This window comes from Symsagittifera roscoffensis, chromosome 2, assembly GCF_963678635.1.
Source record: "Symsagittifera roscoffensis chromosome 2, txSymRosc1.1, whole genome shotgun sequence".
Taxonomy (NCBI): domain Eukaryota; kingdom Metazoa; phylum Xenacoelomorpha; order Acoela; family Convolutidae; genus Symsagittifera; species Symsagittifera roscoffensis.
Genome location: NC_087063.1, coordinates 56,737,626 through 56,759,238, shown reverse-complemented (window position 1 = coordinate 56,759,238; position 21,613 = coordinate 56,737,626). Strand labels below are relative to the sequence as shown.

Here is a 21,613-nt window from a genome sequence, read left to right as displayed (position 1 = left end):
TACCCCTTGTGGCATAGCCTGATGAACTGCCCCTGCCTCTAGTGGATCCATACGTCTTCCTCTTTTGATGTTCATTGAAGTTCACCTTCGGCTCCCTGCTGGGACCTCCCAAGTTCGGTTCTCCTTTTTTTGGTCCACTCTTGCTGCTTAGTAGCCCGTCCAACCTATCCATGATAGCCTGAGTTCGCCTCTCCATCATCGCGTCTATCTTTGTGTCAAGAGTCCCAGGAGACTGCTCTTGCTGAACTCTTAACTTCTCCATGTCGTCTCTTAAGCGTAACTCTCGCTGTTCCGCTTCTCTTGTCATTCGCGACAAGTTCTTCGCCATATGCTCGTCCGTTCTTTCTTTCAAGCGTTTTTCGCTCCTGCCAACTTCTTGTCTATTGCGGTTTATTTCTTCCCGCAGAATTTCTCTTTCAATGTGAACTGCCCTTTCTAGTTCACTCATTCTTATGGACATCTGTTCATTTTGTTCTCCTAAACTGTCCACTATGTTTTTTAAGGCTTCTTCTAGTGCTGCCCCGTTATCCACGAGTGGCGTCACTAGTGGCGGTGTAACCCTGTCGGTCCCACGTAATTTCGTTCTGGTCGAGATCCAGGCCTTGACTCTCTGCCTCGACGTATTTTCATTATCCACCTCAGGATCCGCCAATGCGTTGCCTAGCCCTCTGTTTCTACTCTCCCCAGTTTGCAGCTCTGAATTTGTTATAATCGCGAAGTCTCTTGACTGGTCCGGTGCGTTTACCTCTTTGCTTATCGTTCTCACTACACCAAATTTGTCCATGGTTCCAGTCTCTTCTTCCGACGTATGCCTCATTCTCCTGGGTCGAACTATTGAGGCTGACTTGAGACCCAAAGTCTACTTGCTCTTCTTCGTCCTCCTCCTCCGGAGATTCACCTTCATTTCCTGCGCCCCCTCCCATGGTGAATGGAAAGATGTTTCCTAGGGTGTTCCTCATTCTTTCTGAGAACGATGATGACGTTGTTTGTTTCTCAGTTCCGCCTGCCATCATAGTGTTGTCTGTTGGAGATCTTCTAGTTGCCGCTATTTCAGTTGAGATGTCGGACAGTTCCGACATCTCCTCTCAATCCAATGTCCCGGTGGAAGTGGCAAAATCATGGCCTTGTTCTACCGGAGTAGATTCACTCGCCAGCCTTCTGCCTCTCCCTTCCAGTCCATGTACTTCCTTGTTGTCGTTCATGGCTTGGTCCGTATTGACCTCCACTTCTAACAGTTCTTTTCGCTCTTCTGAGGTTTTCTGAATCCTTGTTTCAACCATTCTGCCTGAAACCGTCTCCCATTTGTCGGTCCGGGCTCGTTTGATCCAATCCACAAAAGGATCGGTCATCGTTTTTCTTTGCTTTTCAGGTATGAATTTCCTAGAGCTATTACCTCTTTTCGGTATCCTTGACTAGTCTAGACTCATTCTCTATTTGTCACTTCTTAATGCCTATACACTTAATTCGATTGCTAGTGACCTTATAGTCTGATTACCAATAATAATGACACAACACAATAAATTTCACAAGATTCTATTAAATAGTGACCACGAATCCCTGTATGTTATCAGAGTACAGTCTGTATCTAATTTATCCACACTAACCGATTATCGGTCGTAAGATTTGAAAACAAGCACAATATGATGTTATCAGTCAATTTAAAAGATAGTGTACTCACTACCCAATCAAGCACAGTTTATGTAGATTTAAAATCAAAAACAAAAAAAATATATATATAATGACAGAATATGAATACCTCTATATAAAAACGTATGTGTATTGTACTTTTAGTCGGTCGCATAACAATGGTCGAACTCGTCTTTTAAAGAAAAAGCTTTCCCTGCTCGGTGCTGCACCAAACAGACAACACTTTGAAGGCAGTAATTTTCTCAAGTGGGCGTCTATTGCACCCACCGAGTACTGTGTTACCTATCTGCCTTCGGACTGCCCGAGCTAGACCTACTAAAATCCTCAGGGCAGTCATTTTTGACAAAAACGTATTATGTTACAATCCACACCAATGAATCACGCTCTTTTTAGTTTAGACTTAGTGTCGCGAGTATCCGAGTTCGGACATGTTTTGTTTTGGTCTGGTTCTTATTGAAAGGCAAGTTACCAGTGCAGTCACTGATTCCTAGCCTGTCTGCTAATAACCTGATACCTCTCACTTTAGTCTTTCGTCCGTCTACCTTAGTCCTTTAATAAAATAATACCCCTCCGGATTGGCACAAATAGGACCCTTCCGGACTAACAAAATTTAGACCCCTCCGGATTGGGACCCCTCTGAGTTAGTTAATATAAGACCCCTCCGGATTTGGACCCCTCCGAATTAGCAACTATAAGACTCCTTCGGATTCGGACCCCTCCTAATTTGAAAAAGAAATTTTGACCCCTCCGGATTGGGAGCCCTCCGGTTTTGTAAAAGTAGCTTTTCGGAGATCTCCTTCTTTCAACCTATACCCCTCCGGATGCGTTCTCCGATGCTAATTTGCTTTTTAGATTAACTAGGAAAGGTATGTAATGCTTTCCTAGACCCTTCCGGATTGAAGTTAAGATCTTATTAGATCTTCCGGATCTTATTTGACAATTCACGCTAACGGTGAAGGGTCTTATCGCTCGCCTAACTTCGGCTCGATTAAGGTTTTGCTGTGCCTTTAGCCTTCCCTTTTCGTCTAGAACAGCCTAAAGTTACTTTATTCAACCACTATTACCTTTTGGTAGGGGTGTAAAGGCTTTTCTAAAAGAAATTTATAAAACGTGAAGGGTCTACTCTCCCAAATTGGTGAATTTGCTAAAAACAACCTAAAAAAATTTTCACGCTTACTTTTTCGAAAAACTTTTGTCCCTATCAGTAAGTCCAGTTAATTTCTGATCTATTGGTACCAAGATCAACTGGATATGCCCAGTAGTTCCAAAGTTATTAACCAAAACGTCTTTTTTCTAAAGTCAAGAAATTTCTCTCTTATAGGTTCCGCCTAACTTTTTCCGCAAATCTGGTCCTTTTGACCTAAAAACAAAAGACCCGATCTAAAACGTTTTAGTTGAAAAAGTTTGCGATAAACTATGCTACCTGTACCCCTCCGGATTGATGAATCCACCAAATCAAACACGTTACAAAAACTTGTAGATTCACTAGTGGACGTTGTCCGAACAACTATTTTTACTGTTCTAACTCAAAAATTTCAAAAAAATTTCTGATTTTATAGTGTTTTGTTTTCTCAAAAATCACGAAAATTCGGTTTTTTGTTCCAAAATAGTTCCAACCACTTTCGAACTAGACTTAACCGGTTATATCTATTATGGTAGTGCAGTTACGATGTAACACACTACTTTAGCGCTTTTTTCCGTTTCAAAAAATATTGATATCTCAAAAATCGCGACTTGTGGGGGGATCAAAATATCGCTATTTTGACCCTAAAAACCGGTCTGCTTTCTGTGTTTTTCACTGAAAAACGGTATAAGAGTATTAATATAGGCTATATAAGTAATAATATTAGTAATACTATACCCCTCCGGGTTTGTTTAATATCCGAATTAAGGTGCTTAACTCGGATATTCGCAGTTCGGTCAAGGGTCACTACAGTGCAGCACTGTCGAGCCCCCCACAGATTACTATCTTAATTTTTGTACCAAAAGGGATACAAAACTTGTTAACGATACCCAACAGTCGATTGTTGTTGTCGTTGAGCCCCTTCTTGTTGCTCCTTGTACTGCTTGCCGGATCAGTCTTCTCCCAAGACCCTTCCGAATTGAGCGCAAATCAGCTGACCCTTCCGGATTGAGCGCAATTTATCATTAACGTACTTAAATGCTCAAGTAACCCTACAGTACAAGCCTCACAAACGGGCTACAAAACTGATCGTAACAATCCTGACTGATATAAATGCCTGTAACAACAATATATCTATCAACAACAAACGGGAGGGTCGGATCATATCTTGTCTGGGGTGATGATTTCTACTGATTTTTTTAAACTTTTTTCTGTTTTTGGTTTTTTTGGTAATTTTTTTGTGTTTTTTGTTTTTCTTGGGTACTATACTACTTTTTGTTTGGTTTTATATATATCGTTAAGTGTTTTTGGTCACAAATTTCTCAGGGAACGAGGGAATGGTCGATCCCCCCACCCTTCCTTATTCGTGAATTTTCGGTCTTAACCAGGTTAAAAAGCTATTCACGGTAATTCGGAAGGCTTCCGCGTTCCAAAATACCCTTCCGCCACGGCAGTTTAGGCCTATTAAGGGCGTTAATGTGAGCATCCGCTCGGCGCGGAGTGCTCGTTAACGGTTCTGCCGGTCATGATGTTAAAAAAGAATAACACCCAGGAGCGCCATAAAAACATGTATGTAACATTCGCCCGGAAGATACATATCGACGGAAAGTAAAACTAAGTCCTAAGACGACTGGCTAACGTCTAAACAGAACTTTACATGCTTTTCACCGTCTCTACCAAGCCAGTACTTTCGGTGGTCTTTCTAACATCGGGTCGACAAAAAACGTTACTGCTTTCGGCTTCGGTCAAAACACTCAAATTAACTTAATTACATGCAGAAATAATGAGCTCATGGCTGGGTCTCACTATCCCCAGACCACGAGGTCACTCCTAAAAACAGGGCTACTACTACTTATTGAATTATTATAGTTTTTGTTCAGTAGATAAAATCATCATCTCCATCGAAGATGGATCAACCTTTTCCCCCAACTCCTAGCTTCTCATCCCAGCAAAATGAATTCAGATGTTAATTAAATTCAAATCAGGACATGACAGGGAAGCTAAAAGTTTATATAAGATGATAAAAGTTTCAGTCCCAAAACCCCTCCAGGTTCTCGAATCCACTGAATCAAGCACGTTAAGCTTGATTTCCCTGTAACCCGGAAGGCTGGTTTCCCACCCTTCACCGTTGTTCGCAACGGCCTTGCAACTATTGTAGCGAAACAATAGTTGCAACTCGGAACGGTCTCTGCTATTCCTGCAATCTGCTGTTGTTTTTCAATCACGATTTCCGTTGTTATCGTCAGCGCAACTATCGTTGTTGTGTTGCTTTTTAGCCTTTTCTGCCAAAATGGCCGTTTTTGACGTTTCTGAGAATTGTTACGTCATCACTTCGAAAATTTAAAATTTAGGAGTTTCCGAATCCTTCAGCCTTCACGATTTGTCCAATCGTTCGAATAACGTTCTTATTCCTTCTAAATCGCCAATTCGGAAGGTTCGCTGCTAAAAACTCCTAAACTGCAGAGATTGCATTTTGTCCATTCTGGTCGAATGTCACAATTTTAAGTTTTCTGTGATGTGATTACGATGTATTGAATGAACATAGAAGCCTTGAATGGAAAAAACTCAATTGCTTTTGAGTTTTTTTCCTCTCATTTCCTTCGGTCCGTTTTTTTTTTTTTTCGACTTTTTTCTCAAAAATATCAGATATTCGACTTAACTTGAGTGCAGCTTAACTTCTTAAGCAATTGACTTAAATTCGAAAAAAATAGCTATTTGTTTTCTTTCCATTTTCAACGCCGCTGACCTGTCTGTGATTACGCAGGCTGCCTCAACCTACTGTGAGATTACATCAAAAAAGAATGGATCAGAGACACGTATGTCAAAATCAGACAAAAAAATTGAAAATTTGATTGGTGGTGCTACCTGTTTGTGAGCTCGCAAGCTGACTTAACCTGCTCTGATTTCGCATCAAAAAAGTTCAGACAGGTTTTACCCAATCGATTTGCTTATACAAATTGTTTTCTACTGTAGACAGATATGATAGCTTTTGCCCTCAGATTGGAGGTTTTTAGTTTCAGTTATACAAAAAAAACACTTGTCTAGCACAGTTTTTTCTGTTACCTTCTTTAAAGTTTGAAAAACATCATAAGGAAACATTTCCTTGGCAGTTTTCGGCTAAAAATTTTTAGATCAGTATCAAGCTTTTTTGATAAAGGTTACGTAATGCTGGAGAGTTATTCAGAAAAATCAATAACAAAACAGGGTTGTCACAACATTATTGATTGCTCACGGATAAAAAAGGAATTGGATTGGAGTATTTTGAGTGAGGAGACGAAAAAGAAAAAGACCACATGACGAATCAAAGGTGAACAATTTTAATGATGTTTTCTCAACAATAGGGGAAAAATTTGCAAAAAAGTGGGAAAGAGGAGAAAACCAATCACAAACTTGATTCATTGGTCCTGTTGCCAACTAAAATGAAATAAGTCGAAAAATTTCTGGATGATTCGAAACCTAAAAGTAGTACAGATAGCTCCAATTTGAACTATGTTTGATTAAAAAGACAAACTCCATCCCGATATTTCATTTTACGAAGGAGGCTGCCATTTCCAGCCACAAAACTATAGATTTATTTATATGCTTCCTGACGATACATAGTTACAACGTTGTTTATAAAAGTTTACAAATACAAATTGGAGTCGTTTTCGGAGAACACCATTGAGCCAGCACGGCCCGTTTTCAGATGTCTCGTAGTTAAAAAAATTTTTAATTTGCAAAATCAAAAAAAAAAAATTTGATTCAGAGCAAAAAGAAAAGAAAAATCATAGTTGCAGTGGCCACAATGATTGATTTAATAGAGTCCGATTGGGAGAATCAATGACGCCATGTACATTTTCGGATCTAAAAAAAAACTTTCTACGCCGTAGTTGACAAGTTATTAATTCAAAAAAGTTTTTGAAATGGTTTGAGAGGTCCCGTGTACAATCTATTGAAATCATATCTTCAAAACAGGAAACAGTGCACACAAGTAAAAAGAAATTATACAAAAGTGAAGATGTAAAATTGATATCCCACAAAGTTCTGTGCTAGGTCCACTCCTCTTCATATTTTTGTAAAGGGTTTTGAATGCGAACAAAAACAGACAAAGACAGTTTTGTACGCCGACGAGATTTCAATTTTACATTCGAAGAAGTTTAATTCAAAAAGAGCGTCAAACAGCATCAAACGAGACTAGACAGTGGCTGGAGGAACAATGCAGTTACTCTTAATACTGACAAAACAAAAACATTGACTTTCAAAGATGCAGACATAAACTAAATTTTGGGGTTCATTTGAGTCGAAAGGGTAATTGAAAACAAAAATCAAAATAACTACTTAGGTATTACCAATGACTCTGATCTCAGTTTTACCAGTCACACAGAAAAATAAAAGAAAATTTGAACACATTCTTCTGTGGCACAATCTATTAGCTGCCCAAGACTTTAATATCATCACAAAACTTATGTTCAGGCTATTATTCAATACGGCGTTTATATTTATGGCACCATGAACAATAGTAGTATCGAACATCTTGACCAGGCTAAAAAAAGACTGCACCAATTAAAATTTGCCGAGAAAAAGATTGAGAATCTAAAGCATTTATCTGAGTGTTATCGTCTATAGTGCTTCTGATTTATATCTCTATGAACTTTTTAACAAAATAATTAAACAAATTAATCAGAAATGAAAACTCTGTTGATATACTACGAAACCTAACTTTGCTTGAATATCTCATCAAAGGAAGTAATACAAGACTAACTGCTAAACAGATAATTACAAGTGCTTTAATAATCATACGAATTAGGAAAATGTTCAATTTCCCACTCCGATATCAGAGTGATTTTAAAGAACCAGTAGTTGATGACTCAAATATAGAGTTTAAAAAATTAAATCACACAGCATTGGAAAATTTTATAATGGGCAGTCTTGATTTGGCAAATCTTGTATTTAAAAGATGTGACAAGTCTCATTTTCATTTTTTTGTGATAGTGTTTTTGATAAAAACTAAGGTACTTGGTTCACTTCTTTTTCAATCGGAAAAGTGATTCTGTTTATCAATAGGGTAAGTTTCATCACTTTCCTAATTTGTTTTAGTTATAAAAGTGTTTTGGTTTTCTTCATTTACCAAAATTTTTTCTACACTTTCAGCATTATATGCATTGAAAAATTTTTCGCTCAGAGATTTTTTAAAACGGACCATTTGATCTAACGAATTTTTTTCGGATATACTTGTTGCCAATATCGTAAACTAGTCTACAAACTTGTGAGCGTGATAACAACTCATTATTTCAAAATCCCATTCGGCGTCAATATACTCTAGTTTTGTGGTAATAAGTACCATTACGAGGCCAAACTGTGCATTTTGTGAATTGTTAGCGGATTCCGCAACAACGATGCTCCCTTGGTTCTTTTTTTTTGTTCTTTCATTTTCTTTGATTGTTCCGACAAAACTTTAACATGGTTAAAGACTTGTCTCTGGAATCTGAAAACGTACAGACTCTGGAATCCAGGACTATCCAGCGCACAGTTTGGTCTCGTAAGGACAAAAAAAAGAAATCACTAGCCAAAAAATGCCGACTCATTAAAACTTAAAGCCATCTCCACGATCAAAATATTTCTGCACACATCAATGGAAGCAATACGATTGTTTTCATTCTTGTATTTAATCAAACTGGTGCTCTAACTTCTTAAAATAGTCATCGCTCTTGCATGGTACAAACCTGGAAATGGAAGTAATACAGTTATTATATCTTCTGGTTTGTGTGTGTGTGTGTTTGTGTGTGTTTGTGTGTGTTTGTGTGTGTTTGTGCGTGTGTGTGTGTGTGTGTGTGTGTGTGTGTGTGCGTGTGTGCGTGTGGATCCGTATGAGAAAAAATGAGTGGGCTGGATTTTGATTATTTTTATTTGATTTCCCCATTTTTGAGTTTAGGATTGAATCCAAAGGGTAAGAGCTTCAATTCAAACAGTAATACTTACAGTTTTAAGAAAAAAACCGAAGATTTTTCAATCGTAGCTTATCTCGAGAGGTATTTTAAGGCAGAGTGGTTCTATTGGCTGATCTCAAACCAAGTGTCTAGTATCACAGAATGTCTCTCAAGTAGCAACTCTCAGCAGAGGAGATTTTGGATCAGCTTGGAGCTACCGATCACTGGATCGACAGTTCTGCACCAAGCTGCTCAGATGGTAAATAATATTGTTTTAAGTTTTGAAAAAAGTAAGCTTATGTGTTTCTTAAAAAAATAGAAATTCACTGGAAGACTACCTTTGAATCGCATTGACACATTTTAAGATACGTTTCAGGTTCTGATTACCAAAAACAAACTTTCTTGAAAAGTGACCTGGATTTCTGGTTCATATTCTTAGGTTAATCTGGACCTGGTAGCCAAGATAATGAACTGGAAATGCGGTGCAAACTTCTCCAGGAAAAATAAGGTTTGAACTCAATTATTCCAAGCTCAGTAGAAACAATAGCAACTGACTTTCAGAAGAGTTCTGCTGTTCCAGTTAGGCGAAACGCCTCTTCATATGCTGGCCTTAGCCAGGGGGTACCCTTCAGCACGGAAACAAATATTGGCCAAAGTGATGTTGGGCTGTGAGAGTAGTCATCTCAACCCCCTAACACGAGACATATGGGGGAGGAGAGCAGTGGATCTCCTGCCACCAGAGGAGTACCATTTAACTAGTCAGAAAATCACATTTCAGAAGCCCAGTTTGAAGTCGTAGATTTATGTCAAGACAATTGCGTTCAATGTTTAGCAAATCCAGGCTGTGGCATTTTGAATTTAGAACTTACAGGCTGAAAAGTACTCGTTCGATTGAGATTTTCCGGCCATAAAAATACCCGCATCTCAACATTCTGCATTCCCGCTGTGAAGTTCTATTGATAACAATCGATTATAAGGAATTTTCATGGTCAAAAGTGTTAACTTTATGATCGATGATAATTACATTTTGAGACCATGCAAACGAGTATAATCAATTACTCTTCATTACTTTTCGAGAAATTAAATCAAATGTAATCCATTTAAAATCCATGTTGATGAATTATAATGGAATTTTATCTCTATAATGTTCTTCCAATTTTTCTGCAAAATTTCCGCATTAGTCACAGCCTACTCGACATCTAAACCTACTCCAATTTAGTAAAATCTTACAAAACATTATCTCTCACACTTTAAACCCAGGCCTTCATAATTTTAATACCAAAAAATTTACACTACACCCGCCATATTTATCTACACACCCCCAAACCTAAGTACACGTTTGACCTGCAGGGCGCATTCTATGAGCCGATTTTCAAATTTCATTTGATATCCTTTTCACTGCTAGTTAAGCAAGAGAATACAGTGATTTTTAACGAAAATCCGCATATAGGTGTGGGACAACAGAAAACTCATTTTATTGAAAGGTATGTTCTGTTTTGATTCTAACATAATGCAAAAAAGCCGAATATGTCGGCATTGTCTATTGTCAATTTCTACGTGGCATGCAAGGTTTTCACATGTAAATTGTGAAACCTTGAAAAAAATTAAGCAGTTAAGGGCACGGTTTTTCCATCTCTTTGGCAACCGATAAATGTACTACGTCTTCAGAATGTAGGATATCTATGTCGGACAAATCTGAAAACCCTCAAGTGAGGGCAGCGAAAAATTGATTTATTCACAGTGAAGTTTGTGTTTCTTTTCCGGAACCATTCCATGGAAAAATGTGCAATATTTTTGTTGATGATTTTTCGGGATATGTAACGCAAAAATTTTGCAAGAAAATTATATTGCACAGCAATCTACAAATATTTTTTCTTCTCAACAAAATGATATTGCCGAGTGCTATTGGCTAACATTTTTTGACAATGCACGGGCTCCTTTGTTATCGTCAAAACTACTGGAATCTCTTTGGGTAAAAGCATTTGATACTGATGCATACACAAGAAATTCTTTAATAGCATCTGCTATTAATGATGCTAAAACACCCTAGGAAAGGATTTTTGGAAAGTAATCCAGTGTTCATCAATTAAAAGTTTTTGCTTGCTTATGTATACCGAAAATTGAAACCCACCAGCGCAAGGTATTACTCAAAAACAAATAGGCAGTTTTTACTAGATATGACAGTTCAAGTCCTGCAGATTTTTTGCATGATTTACTGAAAAGAAAAGTTTACCAATCTCGTAGAATGACATTTCACGAAGAACATGTCCCAGGTCTCGATAACGGTTGAAAGCCTGCTATTGTTTTGCCTTTTCCAGACAATGACCCAGTTGGGGCAGTCTCAGATTCTGTGGTGGTCAATAATGCACAAAGCGGCGCAACTGATACAACCAAATTTTTGCCTACACTTGAACAACTGTTATCATCGACAGGGGGATCAACTTCTTCACATATTGATACTTCTCAAAGAGAATCTTCAGCATCTAGTCCTCATATTGTGCAAATGGAAGTTCAAAGTACTGCAATCTACTTGCATCCACGTCCAAATTACCCAACTCACAATGAACTTGATGACATTGAGTCTCCTCCTCGCACTACATTTGCAGACAATCAGCAAAACAATACTTCCCCACTCCTGAAAGTTCGATACTTTTTTTGACAAAATTCTACATCATCTATATCAAGAGAACAATCTGCAAGTTATGACGAAAGTTCTAGTGCTTTGGGAATGGACTTTCCTACAACTAATAGGACTGGTCGGATCATTCGAAGACCAGCATGTCACTAAGATGGCAATTTTTTTACTGATGAAAACTGTAATTTTGCATTGGCTGCAGGTCAATGGCAATATTCCACTCAATTATGAGGAAGTAGTTTTGTCAGCTGATATTTAAAACTGGTATTCTGCAATGCAAAAAGAGTTCAAAAGTCTGGAAGCTTTTGTGCCTTTTTTTTCTGGAAAACCATTAACGAAAGGCAAATGATCTTTTGATATAAAGCGTGAAAGCGATGGTTCACTTGAACAATATAAAGCAATTGCACGCTTTATGGCTAAAGCATTTAGTCAAAATTATGATCAAATTTATACTGATTTTTTTTCCACCTAATATTAGTATGACAGTGATTCCCATATTATTTGCCGTTGCAGCACTACTTGGTTTGAAAATGCGACAAAATGATGTTAAAACAACTTTTTTGATTTCTACTTTAGAGCATGAAACTTTTTTTGAGCAACCTCGTAGTGGTATAACCGCGTCTGGTGAGCATATTGTATGCAAGCTCAACGAATGTATTTACGGTTTAAAATAAACGTGTCGAGCTTGAAATCAGTTTCTAATAAAAGTAATTTTGAAACTTTTATAGTAATATAAGAAGCTCTGTAGATACCTGTTCCTTTTATCAATCAAGAAAAATGTGTTTCCATGCTGTGTATGTTGATGACGTGACAATTTTTGATGTTGACAAAATTTCAGTACAAAAGCTGCTAGCCGATCTTGGTAAGCGGATTCGCTTTCCCTGCTGTGTATGTTGATGACATGATGATTTTTGATGTTGACAAAATTTCAGTACAAAAGCTTCTTGCCGATCTTGGTAAGCGGATTCGCTTTGAAGATAAGGGCATTCTCGAATGAATTTGGGGAACAAAACTTCACGTTGATGAAAAAGGTAAAGTACTTTCTCAAAAAAGATACGTAAAAAATTTAATGAAGTAACAGAATACGCAAAAATTCAAATCAGTTTAAAAACCTGTGGTCACACATGAAAATGAAACGATGATAAAAGTCCAAATGATCGTTCCCTTTATCAGCAGTTAGTGGGGGCTTATTGTTTTTAGCTGTAACAACTAGTCTGGATATTGCTTTTGCAGTAAACTTGCTCTCGAGCTTTCAAAATTCCAACAGTGCAAGACTTAAGTTCTGCAAAAAAAATACTACGCTATTTGAGGGACACGAATTATTCCCTTACTTACTCACGACGTGTTATCGGTCTAGGAACTTTTGCGTACAGTGATGCCAGTTGGGCAGGCAACGTAAGGACCAGAAAGTCTGTATCTGGCATTTTTATTCAATTAAATGAGCCAGACTCACCGGTATTTTGACGAACTGCTAAACAATGCTCGGTATCATTATCTACATGTGAATCGGAAGACATAGCTCTCTAGTCCTTGGCTCAGGAAGTTTTGTTCCTGAAACATGTCATCGAGAGTGTTAAATATAAAACTACTCTCCTTGTTTTGTTTAGCGACAACCAAAGAACAATATGTGTAGTTCTGGAACTGCTTCAAGGTCGACAGCCAAGCATATCGACCTAAAAGTACACTCTGATCGGGAACAAATTCGCTCCGGTAAGATGACGATAAAATATCTTCCTACTTTATTTATGGTTGCCGATATTCTGACAAAAGGACTTCCACGTGTTCGTTTGGCGCAGATATGCAAGCTTCTATTTGAAAGAGCTTTTTGAGGGGGAGTGTTGAAACACTCGTCTGTGATTGGTCATTTTTAAGACGCAGTTGCTTAGAACCAAAATATTGAAAGCGAAGTTGTAATAGCTATATTCGCGAAAGGAGTGAAACAATATTCGCTTATGACTTTTAATTTTTTAGATAAACATAAAAAATGCGTTCAAACACAATTTGTTGATTTTGACTTGAACCACTTCAATGGATAATAAATGATAAGAAGTTCTCTTATTTTTTAACCATCGAAATCCACCATTATAAGAATGTTTGAGGGGGACTGGTTTGCCTTTTTTCGGCACTGACTTCGATTTTTTTATGGTGGTCGCCAGATATTTAAGTTGGTCAAGGTAGTTGACACATTATCTTGAATTGTCTTTTGTTCATTTTGAAGTCAAATCTATTATTAATTAGTTCGCAACAAATCATGACATTATTAAATTATTTTACCGCGTTTTGCGAGAATTATTGTGAGACAATGTCATGAATAGAGTTGAAGTTGTACAGTTTGTAGCATTAGTAGCCTTCAAATAGCAGGCCATGGATTGAATATATTAAAAAGTTTTAACTGAGCAGCCTGAAAAAAAGCTCAATTAAAAAACTCAAAATTTACAAAAAAAGTTGCATTTCACAATGAGTCCTATGGCACTTTCAGTTTTTTTTTTTTTCAACAATTTGATGGAAGTGATCGAAGAGAAACAGATAGAACACTGAGAACTTATGATCTCTTATTAAAGGCTGAAAAATCTCCATCAAATTGTTCAAAAAATGAGTTGATCGTCAGTGACTTTATGTATTTATTTTCAAAAAAGTGTCACTCGGCTTCAGATAATAGTGTTTCTTTAAAAACTAAACGGTTAGAAACATAAACAACGCAATCATAAAAATTTAAAACTGTTAGCAATCAAAACAGCACTGATACGAAAAAAAAACATTTCCAAAAAAACAGATGCTGCATGACAAAAGCAGGCAAACAGTCGGAGCAAAGCTGAGGCTAGAAACAATATAACAAAATCACTTAATCTTTCGAAAAAAATTTCAAAAACCATTTTTCATCTCGCAGAAGATCTGGACGGAACAAATCGAAAGTCCGGATCGCTCAATTAAAGAAAATCAATTCAACATGAACTGTAATAAAAAGCTCTGGTCAGATTTTGTGATATAGAACCGGTATTGCAAATCTAATTCTGCTTTTTACGATTCGACTTAAACAGTGAACAAAGTAAATAAAATTAAAGAACTCTTTTGCTTACTGGAACCTGATCTAAACTACTTTTTATTTTGGATAAATTAGATATTTTACCACTGTAAAATATTTAGTATTAACCAATCATAATCCATCTAACTAACAACCCACTTATTTGTAAGTGCTGAAATTACTTGTAATTTCAGCACCAGAGAGATTTGAATTTACCTTAGAAATTAGTTACCTCTCCAAGAGAACTTCAGAAGTCGGAATAAGCCAGCATACTCTAGATCTATTGAGCCTAGCAGAGACTAGTTAAACACCCTGAGACTAGTAGATATAAGAGTAAGATTAGGATCGGTATTAGACAAAGAAGTTGCACGAATCTATCCGGCCGAAAATAAGATAGCGTGACGAGCATACGGTGTACCCTATCCGAAATTACTCTATGAGTTAACCTCAAAAATCTAACTCATCTGGTGCGACCATAAGTCTCGAATAAGACCTTAATAGCTTAGAAAAAATATATAGATTAGAAAATAGACAAAACATTTTCAAATTGTTGCACGATAATAACTTAATTGAAATGTCTCTACGACTCAATAGATCATAGCCGATATTCCGCACAATACTAGAACTACCCGGTATCGGAAGAAGACCTCGGACAAGAGACGACATACGACTACGTAGAAACTTACCCTTTAGTTTCATGGTTGTACGGCAAAAGCCAACACAAAATTTTATTTAAGAATCTTATTAGCAATGAATTTAGATTTTCATTTGCAAACATAAAATTTTGAAGTAAATCTTCATGATTATTTCAGGCGCTACACAAAATTACTAATGTACAATAACGATTGATAAAAAGATCTCAAATCGTTCCCTCAACTTCTGCAGTAATATATAAAACATATTTGAAAAATTTTTATTGAAAATAAAAACAAAAATTAGTAGCATGACAATTAATAGTTAGTGATTATAGGTCATTCTGTTGTTCCAGCTTCATCACCTAATCAGAACAGCAATCATAAGCCAGCTAAAATCATTAAAAACTAAAACTTTTTACCAAATAAATTTAAACCATTTTTAAACTTAAATTTACCTAATTTTAAACTAGATCATCAAGGCTTATCCTTGGATCTTAATAAACTTTCAACTCATTAATTTTAAATTCTGATCATCAAGGCTTATCCTTGGATCAAAAAGAACAATTTTGTTCTCCCCCACCCACTTATCGAGTGTCTACCGACCTCAAACGTCAATTCACTATCCAACATTTTCAAAAGACCCAGGACTAATGGAAATTTTTAATAAATCATTCTCTCCAACCCTGATAATTAAAAAACCATTCTCCGGAATTGATTTACTTTTCTCTCCAACCCTGAATAAAAAGACCCAGGTTAAGCTAACCAAAAAATCGTAAGGACTAACAGTCTAGGAAATTGAAAAATCACTAATAACTTCTTGCATCCCTCATTCTAAACCTTATGTCATTCAAAAATTTAGGAAACAAACAAACAAACAAACAATCGTTTTACACAATAGTGAAATAGACAAACAAAATTACGATCTTTTAAAAACCCCACATACACAAACAGTTGGATACCTTCGAACAAAACGACAAACAATAAAAAGAAAAATTATAAGCAAACAAAGACAAATCACACGAAAAAAATTTCCAAGAAATAGAAACGCATTTTCCGAATCAGAAGCCAACAGTTTAGACGAACTATACAAATTAAAAAAATCAATAAATAGAAATTGCCCCATCCATGATCAATTATATTTTGCCGATTCAGAAACAACTTCAAACTCATCAAAAAGAGGAAAAAGAAGAATAAAAAAGCAATATAAACACAAACCAGTACACCTATATAATTGAAATCAACCAGTTAGACACATTGATAGTTATATACTAACAATCATCAAACAAAAAAAATGAGCCATACTCAAAGTGACGAAAGTCCAGATGAAGAAGCAGTTTTTCCCTTTCTTATAGGTTCACTCGATGATAGAGGACAAACACGATTTTGTAAAAACTTACTCGTAAATTTGTTTGAAACAGGAATCAGTCCATGCAAAGCAGAATTACCGGATGTAAAAACCAAAAGACAAATTATTGAACATTATTTGAAAGACATATGTAAATTAACACATCAATGCAGAATCTATACCATAGAATTCAGCACACCACGAACAGCTCATAACAAATATGTAATTCAAACAGACGATATTGATTTAGAATTTTCAAAAAAATTCATAGAATATATCAAAGCATACAATATCATAATTCACAAAGAGCAAACTCCATATTCACAAAAGAAGTTTTTGCAGTAATATATAGTTAAAGAATTAACTATAGTTAAAAAATTAGAAAAAACAGAAGTTCAAAGCACGTCACCAACCGAAACATCCAAACATAATAAAGTAAAAAATTGAAATCACAGTGTTTTCAACATTTTTACAAATAATCCGCAAAAATTTTATAATAATGATGTTTCACAAAACACTAAACATGATTTGCAAAAAATTTTAGCATGGTTTATAAAAGATTATTTTACCCACAACCTAGATTTAATTTCACAAGCAAGAAAAAATTTCAGACCTCAAAACACCAATGATGACACTGTCATTGCAGAACAATCAGATTACGTTTGGGACCCTGAATGGTCTCATCCAGCATTTATAAATATTCCACAAGATATCTCGAGTCAGGCAATAAGTACAATATTTTTCCACAGAGATTTTGTAAAAGTAATACCATTAACGATTGACGCAACACCATTTAATTATAATACATTTTTACCTGATACCCGAAATAACAGCTTAAATTCAACAGTCATACATAATGAAAATCTCAACGGAACCAGAAATCTTATACATCAAGACATTCAAACACCATCACACTTCATAAATCAAGAAATCGTCCAAACAACAGTAACAACTACACAACAAAGTATTTCACCAATACACCCAAATCTGACAACACCAAGAAATACAAATACATCACTAACACAGGTAACCTTACAATTGACCGTTAAACCTTCGGTTGCTCCAAAATATTCACATATGGACTATCAAACATATAGACCAATGACAAAACCGTCAAAACACGAAAAACGTTCACAAGACACACTTTCGCAGAACACAGAACACATTTATAATTATGCACACCAACCAAAAACAAATCAACTTCCCAAAAAAAGACACAAAATTTAAATCACGTATGTTCCCATTATTGGAATCTCCCAAAAACAACAACCAATTCTGTAAATTTTCTAGATAATCCACACACTCCACAGGATTTTAGTGACAATTACCCATTTTTTCAACAAAATAAAAATAAACAACAAACACCATATAACACAAACTATTTATCATCTGATGACGATGATTATCATCAACCAGATATTTTTGCACCATATACTAAAGAAAATCGCACACAGAGACCGCGATAATCTCAACCATCTCAAAATACAAAAATTTACCCACAAAATCCAACAGATATACAAAACCCACAACAAATGCATATAGAAAACCCATTTAATACACAATCTTTTCAATAAATACAACCACAAAACCCAATGTCATTTCATTCTTATCAACCAACCCAAATGAAAAATGAAATACCGCTTCCATATTACCTTCAGCAACATGAAATAACAAAAAATCAACTTTCAAATTTTCACAAATGCCAAATGCCGCAGAATCACTACAGATGACTTTGAATCCATACCTCATGGGTGGATCATCAATAACATCGAATTAACCATTAATGGTATTCACAGGAACAGATCCTGAATATTCTGTAGAAGATTATTTAAATGCAGTAACAGCAATTTTAATTTTAAATATAGGACCCGAACCAATTAAAACACCACTCCATCAAAATTGGATACATGGACGCTCGGCGTTAATACAAACAACCCTCGATGGCGCAGCTCAAAAATGGTTTTCAGTATTACCTATAGAAAAAAAATCAGATTGGAAAAAATTTACAAAAGAGTTTTCAAAAATGTTTGATTCTGAAAGAAACAAACAACATCAAAGAGTTTTATGCAACGAAATACGCAGATTACCAAACGAAACATTTAAACAATTAGCGGTTCGAATCGAAAAACTAGTTCGAAAGGCATATTCACTCAATACACTTGACTACAAAAACACAAAAATGACAGAAATTTTAATGATGACCTTAACATCTCAATTAAGGAAAATGATACACATAATAACATCTCTGTAAATATGATAACAGTCGAAACCGACTATGAACCTATCGTATATGAACAACCTTTTGCTTCACATATATATGAAAATCAATTGGAACTTCTTCATAATTACTATATTGGACCCATTATTAATACACAAACTACACAAGAAGTAAACGAAATTAACACGGTAATTAAACCTGATAAGAAAGATGAAACACAATGCTCAAACACAAAACATATTTATCAAAATATACAAAAAGAACAACCAAGAGAAAAAATTTGGACAATTCCATTTCTCTTAGAGAGCCCAAGAAACAAAGCATTTCAAACGCCAAATCATGAAATTGATTTTTTAATTGACTCAGGAGCAGAATCAAATATAATTAATATTCCCACATGGAATGAAATCAAAACATTGCATCCAAATTTAACAACTCTTGAAACCTCTATTAAATTAGCAACAGCACAAGAATCAACATTAGTAAATTATGGAAAAGTCCAAGTGTTCCTTGTTCCCACACGAACAATCGAACAAAACAAGATTTTAAACAAGCCATTTAAACAAATATTTCATATTACTGATATTGAGCACAATATTATTGGCATACAAATTATAACTAAACATATACCAACAATCAACATCTTAAATAGTAAGATCCATATCAAAGATAAATATACAAAAGCAAAAAACACAGCCCTAACATTCTTCCAAAGATTAAACAAACAACCACCATTTTTCTCAAAATTTTCTCCAATTTATAATCAAGAACGGAAACACCTGAAACCACTATCAGGAAATATATATAATTTTTCAGTAAAACAAGTTCATCAATATAACAAAAATGAAAATAAACAACAACTTTTCACGTCAGATTTCTAATTTCAACCTATTCACAAATTTTTCAAAGTTACAATCTCATCCATAAAATACTCAAAAAATACGAATTCCGATATTATTTCATTACACGTGTATAACAATACACCGTATCAAATAACATTACTTTTAGGACTTTTACAATTTCACTGCTACAATTTCACCTATAAATGAAGTAGCCTACCGAGTTAATAATATACTCCAATTATTAGATACTTGCCAATCAACAATTCTTGACGAAGAGTTATCGATAAATAATATAATAGGTAATGAAAAAAGAAACACAGATTATTTCACAAAAACACCATATTTTAAACCGACATTCAATATAACAAATTACACAAAAGAACAACAAAGATTTTTAACAATGTTCAACTTTCAACACTCACAAATCACGCAAGATGAATTTGATAAATTAGCAAAACAACTGTTAAAATATTCAACATTCTATGCAACATCAAAATTTGACGTTGGAAAAATTAGTTCATCACTACACATTCCATTAAAACCTGACGCAGTTTTCAAAAAACAAAGAGCAAGTAAAGTACCGATTCACTTACACGACAAGGTAAATAGATACTTGATATTTAAGAACAATACGAAATTATCTCACCAGTAAATAAAGAAGAACAACCAAAAGGTAACACCTTCATTAACCCTCTTATCATTCTAGCAAAAGGTGAATCACTAAAAATAGTTTTAGACGCTAGATACCTCAATTCACTAATTGACGAATCAAAATGCAATTGGCCTATTGAACCCATACAAGTTATCTTAACAAAGATAAATGGTAAATATTTCACAACCGCAGATATGAATAGTGCTTATAATCAAATTCCACCAGATGAACAATCACGACGTTTAACACAATTTAATATTGGAAATCAACAATATGAAATTAATCGCTTTTTCTATGGAATATCCATAGGATCAGCAGCTTTTTCAGCTTTTTTGAGTAAAATTTTTAGACCATTAATGCTCAAGAAAAATGCAATCACCTATTTAGATGATGTTTTTATGCAATCACAAACCAAAGAAGAAATGTTTACAGTTTTAAAACAATATCATAAAATAATTCAGAACGAAAATCTGAAAGCAGTCCCTGATAAATCACACTTCTTTTTATTACGCGTTAAATTTTTAGGACATAATATTGAACAAAACACTATCACTCTATTAAAATCACGCATTGAAGCAATCCAAAAACTTCAGCCACCTACAAATAAAAAGAAAATCCAAGAATTCCTTGGAATGTTGAATTTCTTATGTAAATATGTTTACAAAATGCAATTATACTTAAGACCTTTCTATAATATCCTCAGACAACAAATTAAGTTTGAATGGACAACTGAACATCAAACACGATTTGAAGAAATTAAAAAACTTTTGACAGAACAAATTTCAAAGAGAATTCCAGATCCAAATCAACCATTCTATGCAATGTGTGGTGCTTCAAATTTTAGCATCGGCGCAGCATTGCTACAATCAAATAGTGGAACAAATAAAATGAATCTTAAATCAGCAAATTCACGATTATTCACACAAGCAGAGCTACGACTCTCAACTCTAATGAGAGAATGTACAGCTATAATTTATACACTTACAGAAAATGAATTTCTGATACTTGGATTAAAATACCCAACAGTTCTATTTACAAATCACAAACCAATTATATTTCTCTTTACACAAAAATCAAATCCTAATCACAGAATTTATAGATTTCAACTAATTCTAATGAAATTTCCAAACTTACATATAGTTTGGACAGCAGGAAAAAACCTTGCATTACCAGATACATTAAGTCGAAATACGCCACCTGAATTAAATACACGTACAACTACAGTTGAAATACCACAAATTATTAAATTCTATCCCGCAAAAGATGAAACATCACCCCGACTAGAATGCAAATACGCAGTAAAAACTGACAGTGATCAATCACAAATAAATAATCTACAACATTTTCCACTCTACTTAGATTGCCAAAATAATCAATACGAAGTTGATTTATTAGGCACATCCACTTTTAAACCAATTCCATACTCGCAATGGATAAAAACTAATACTCGACAAAAGAGAATAAAACAACACTCGCATAAAAAAGACCTTTTTCCATTAATTGAAAAGAAAATTTGACCGATAAAATAAATTTATCAGGACCACAAACAAATGATTCGAAATACAAAATGAATCAAGTTTTTGACGTC

At 35.2% G+C, this 21,613-nt stretch overlaps 1 protein-coding gene across 2 annotated transcripts in view; it reads left to right on the top strand.

Annotated features, from left to right (window-relative positions):
* The window catches only part of LOC134839344 (uncharacterized), a 76,104-nt gene that overhangs the window by 20,870 nt on the left and 33,621 nt on the right, over positions 1 to 21,613 (top strand). For both annotated transcript variants that reach the window (XM_063854856.1, XM_063854857.1), the window contains exons 2-7: positions 8,789 to 8,935; positions 9,116 to 9,184; positions 9,257 to 9,434; positions 10,995 to 11,317; positions 12,244 to 12,342; positions 12,919 to 13,021. In XM_063854856.1, coding sequence (XP_063710926.1) covers positions 8,789 to 8,935; positions 9,116 to 9,184; positions 9,257 to 9,434; positions 10,995 to 11,317; positions 12,244 to 12,342; positions 12,919 to 13,021 — 919 coding nt within the window. The remainder of the gene's footprint in view (positions 1 to 8,788; positions 8,936 to 9,115; positions 9,185 to 9,256; positions 9,435 to 10,994; positions 11,318 to 12,243; positions 12,343 to 12,918; positions 13,022 to 21,613) is intronic.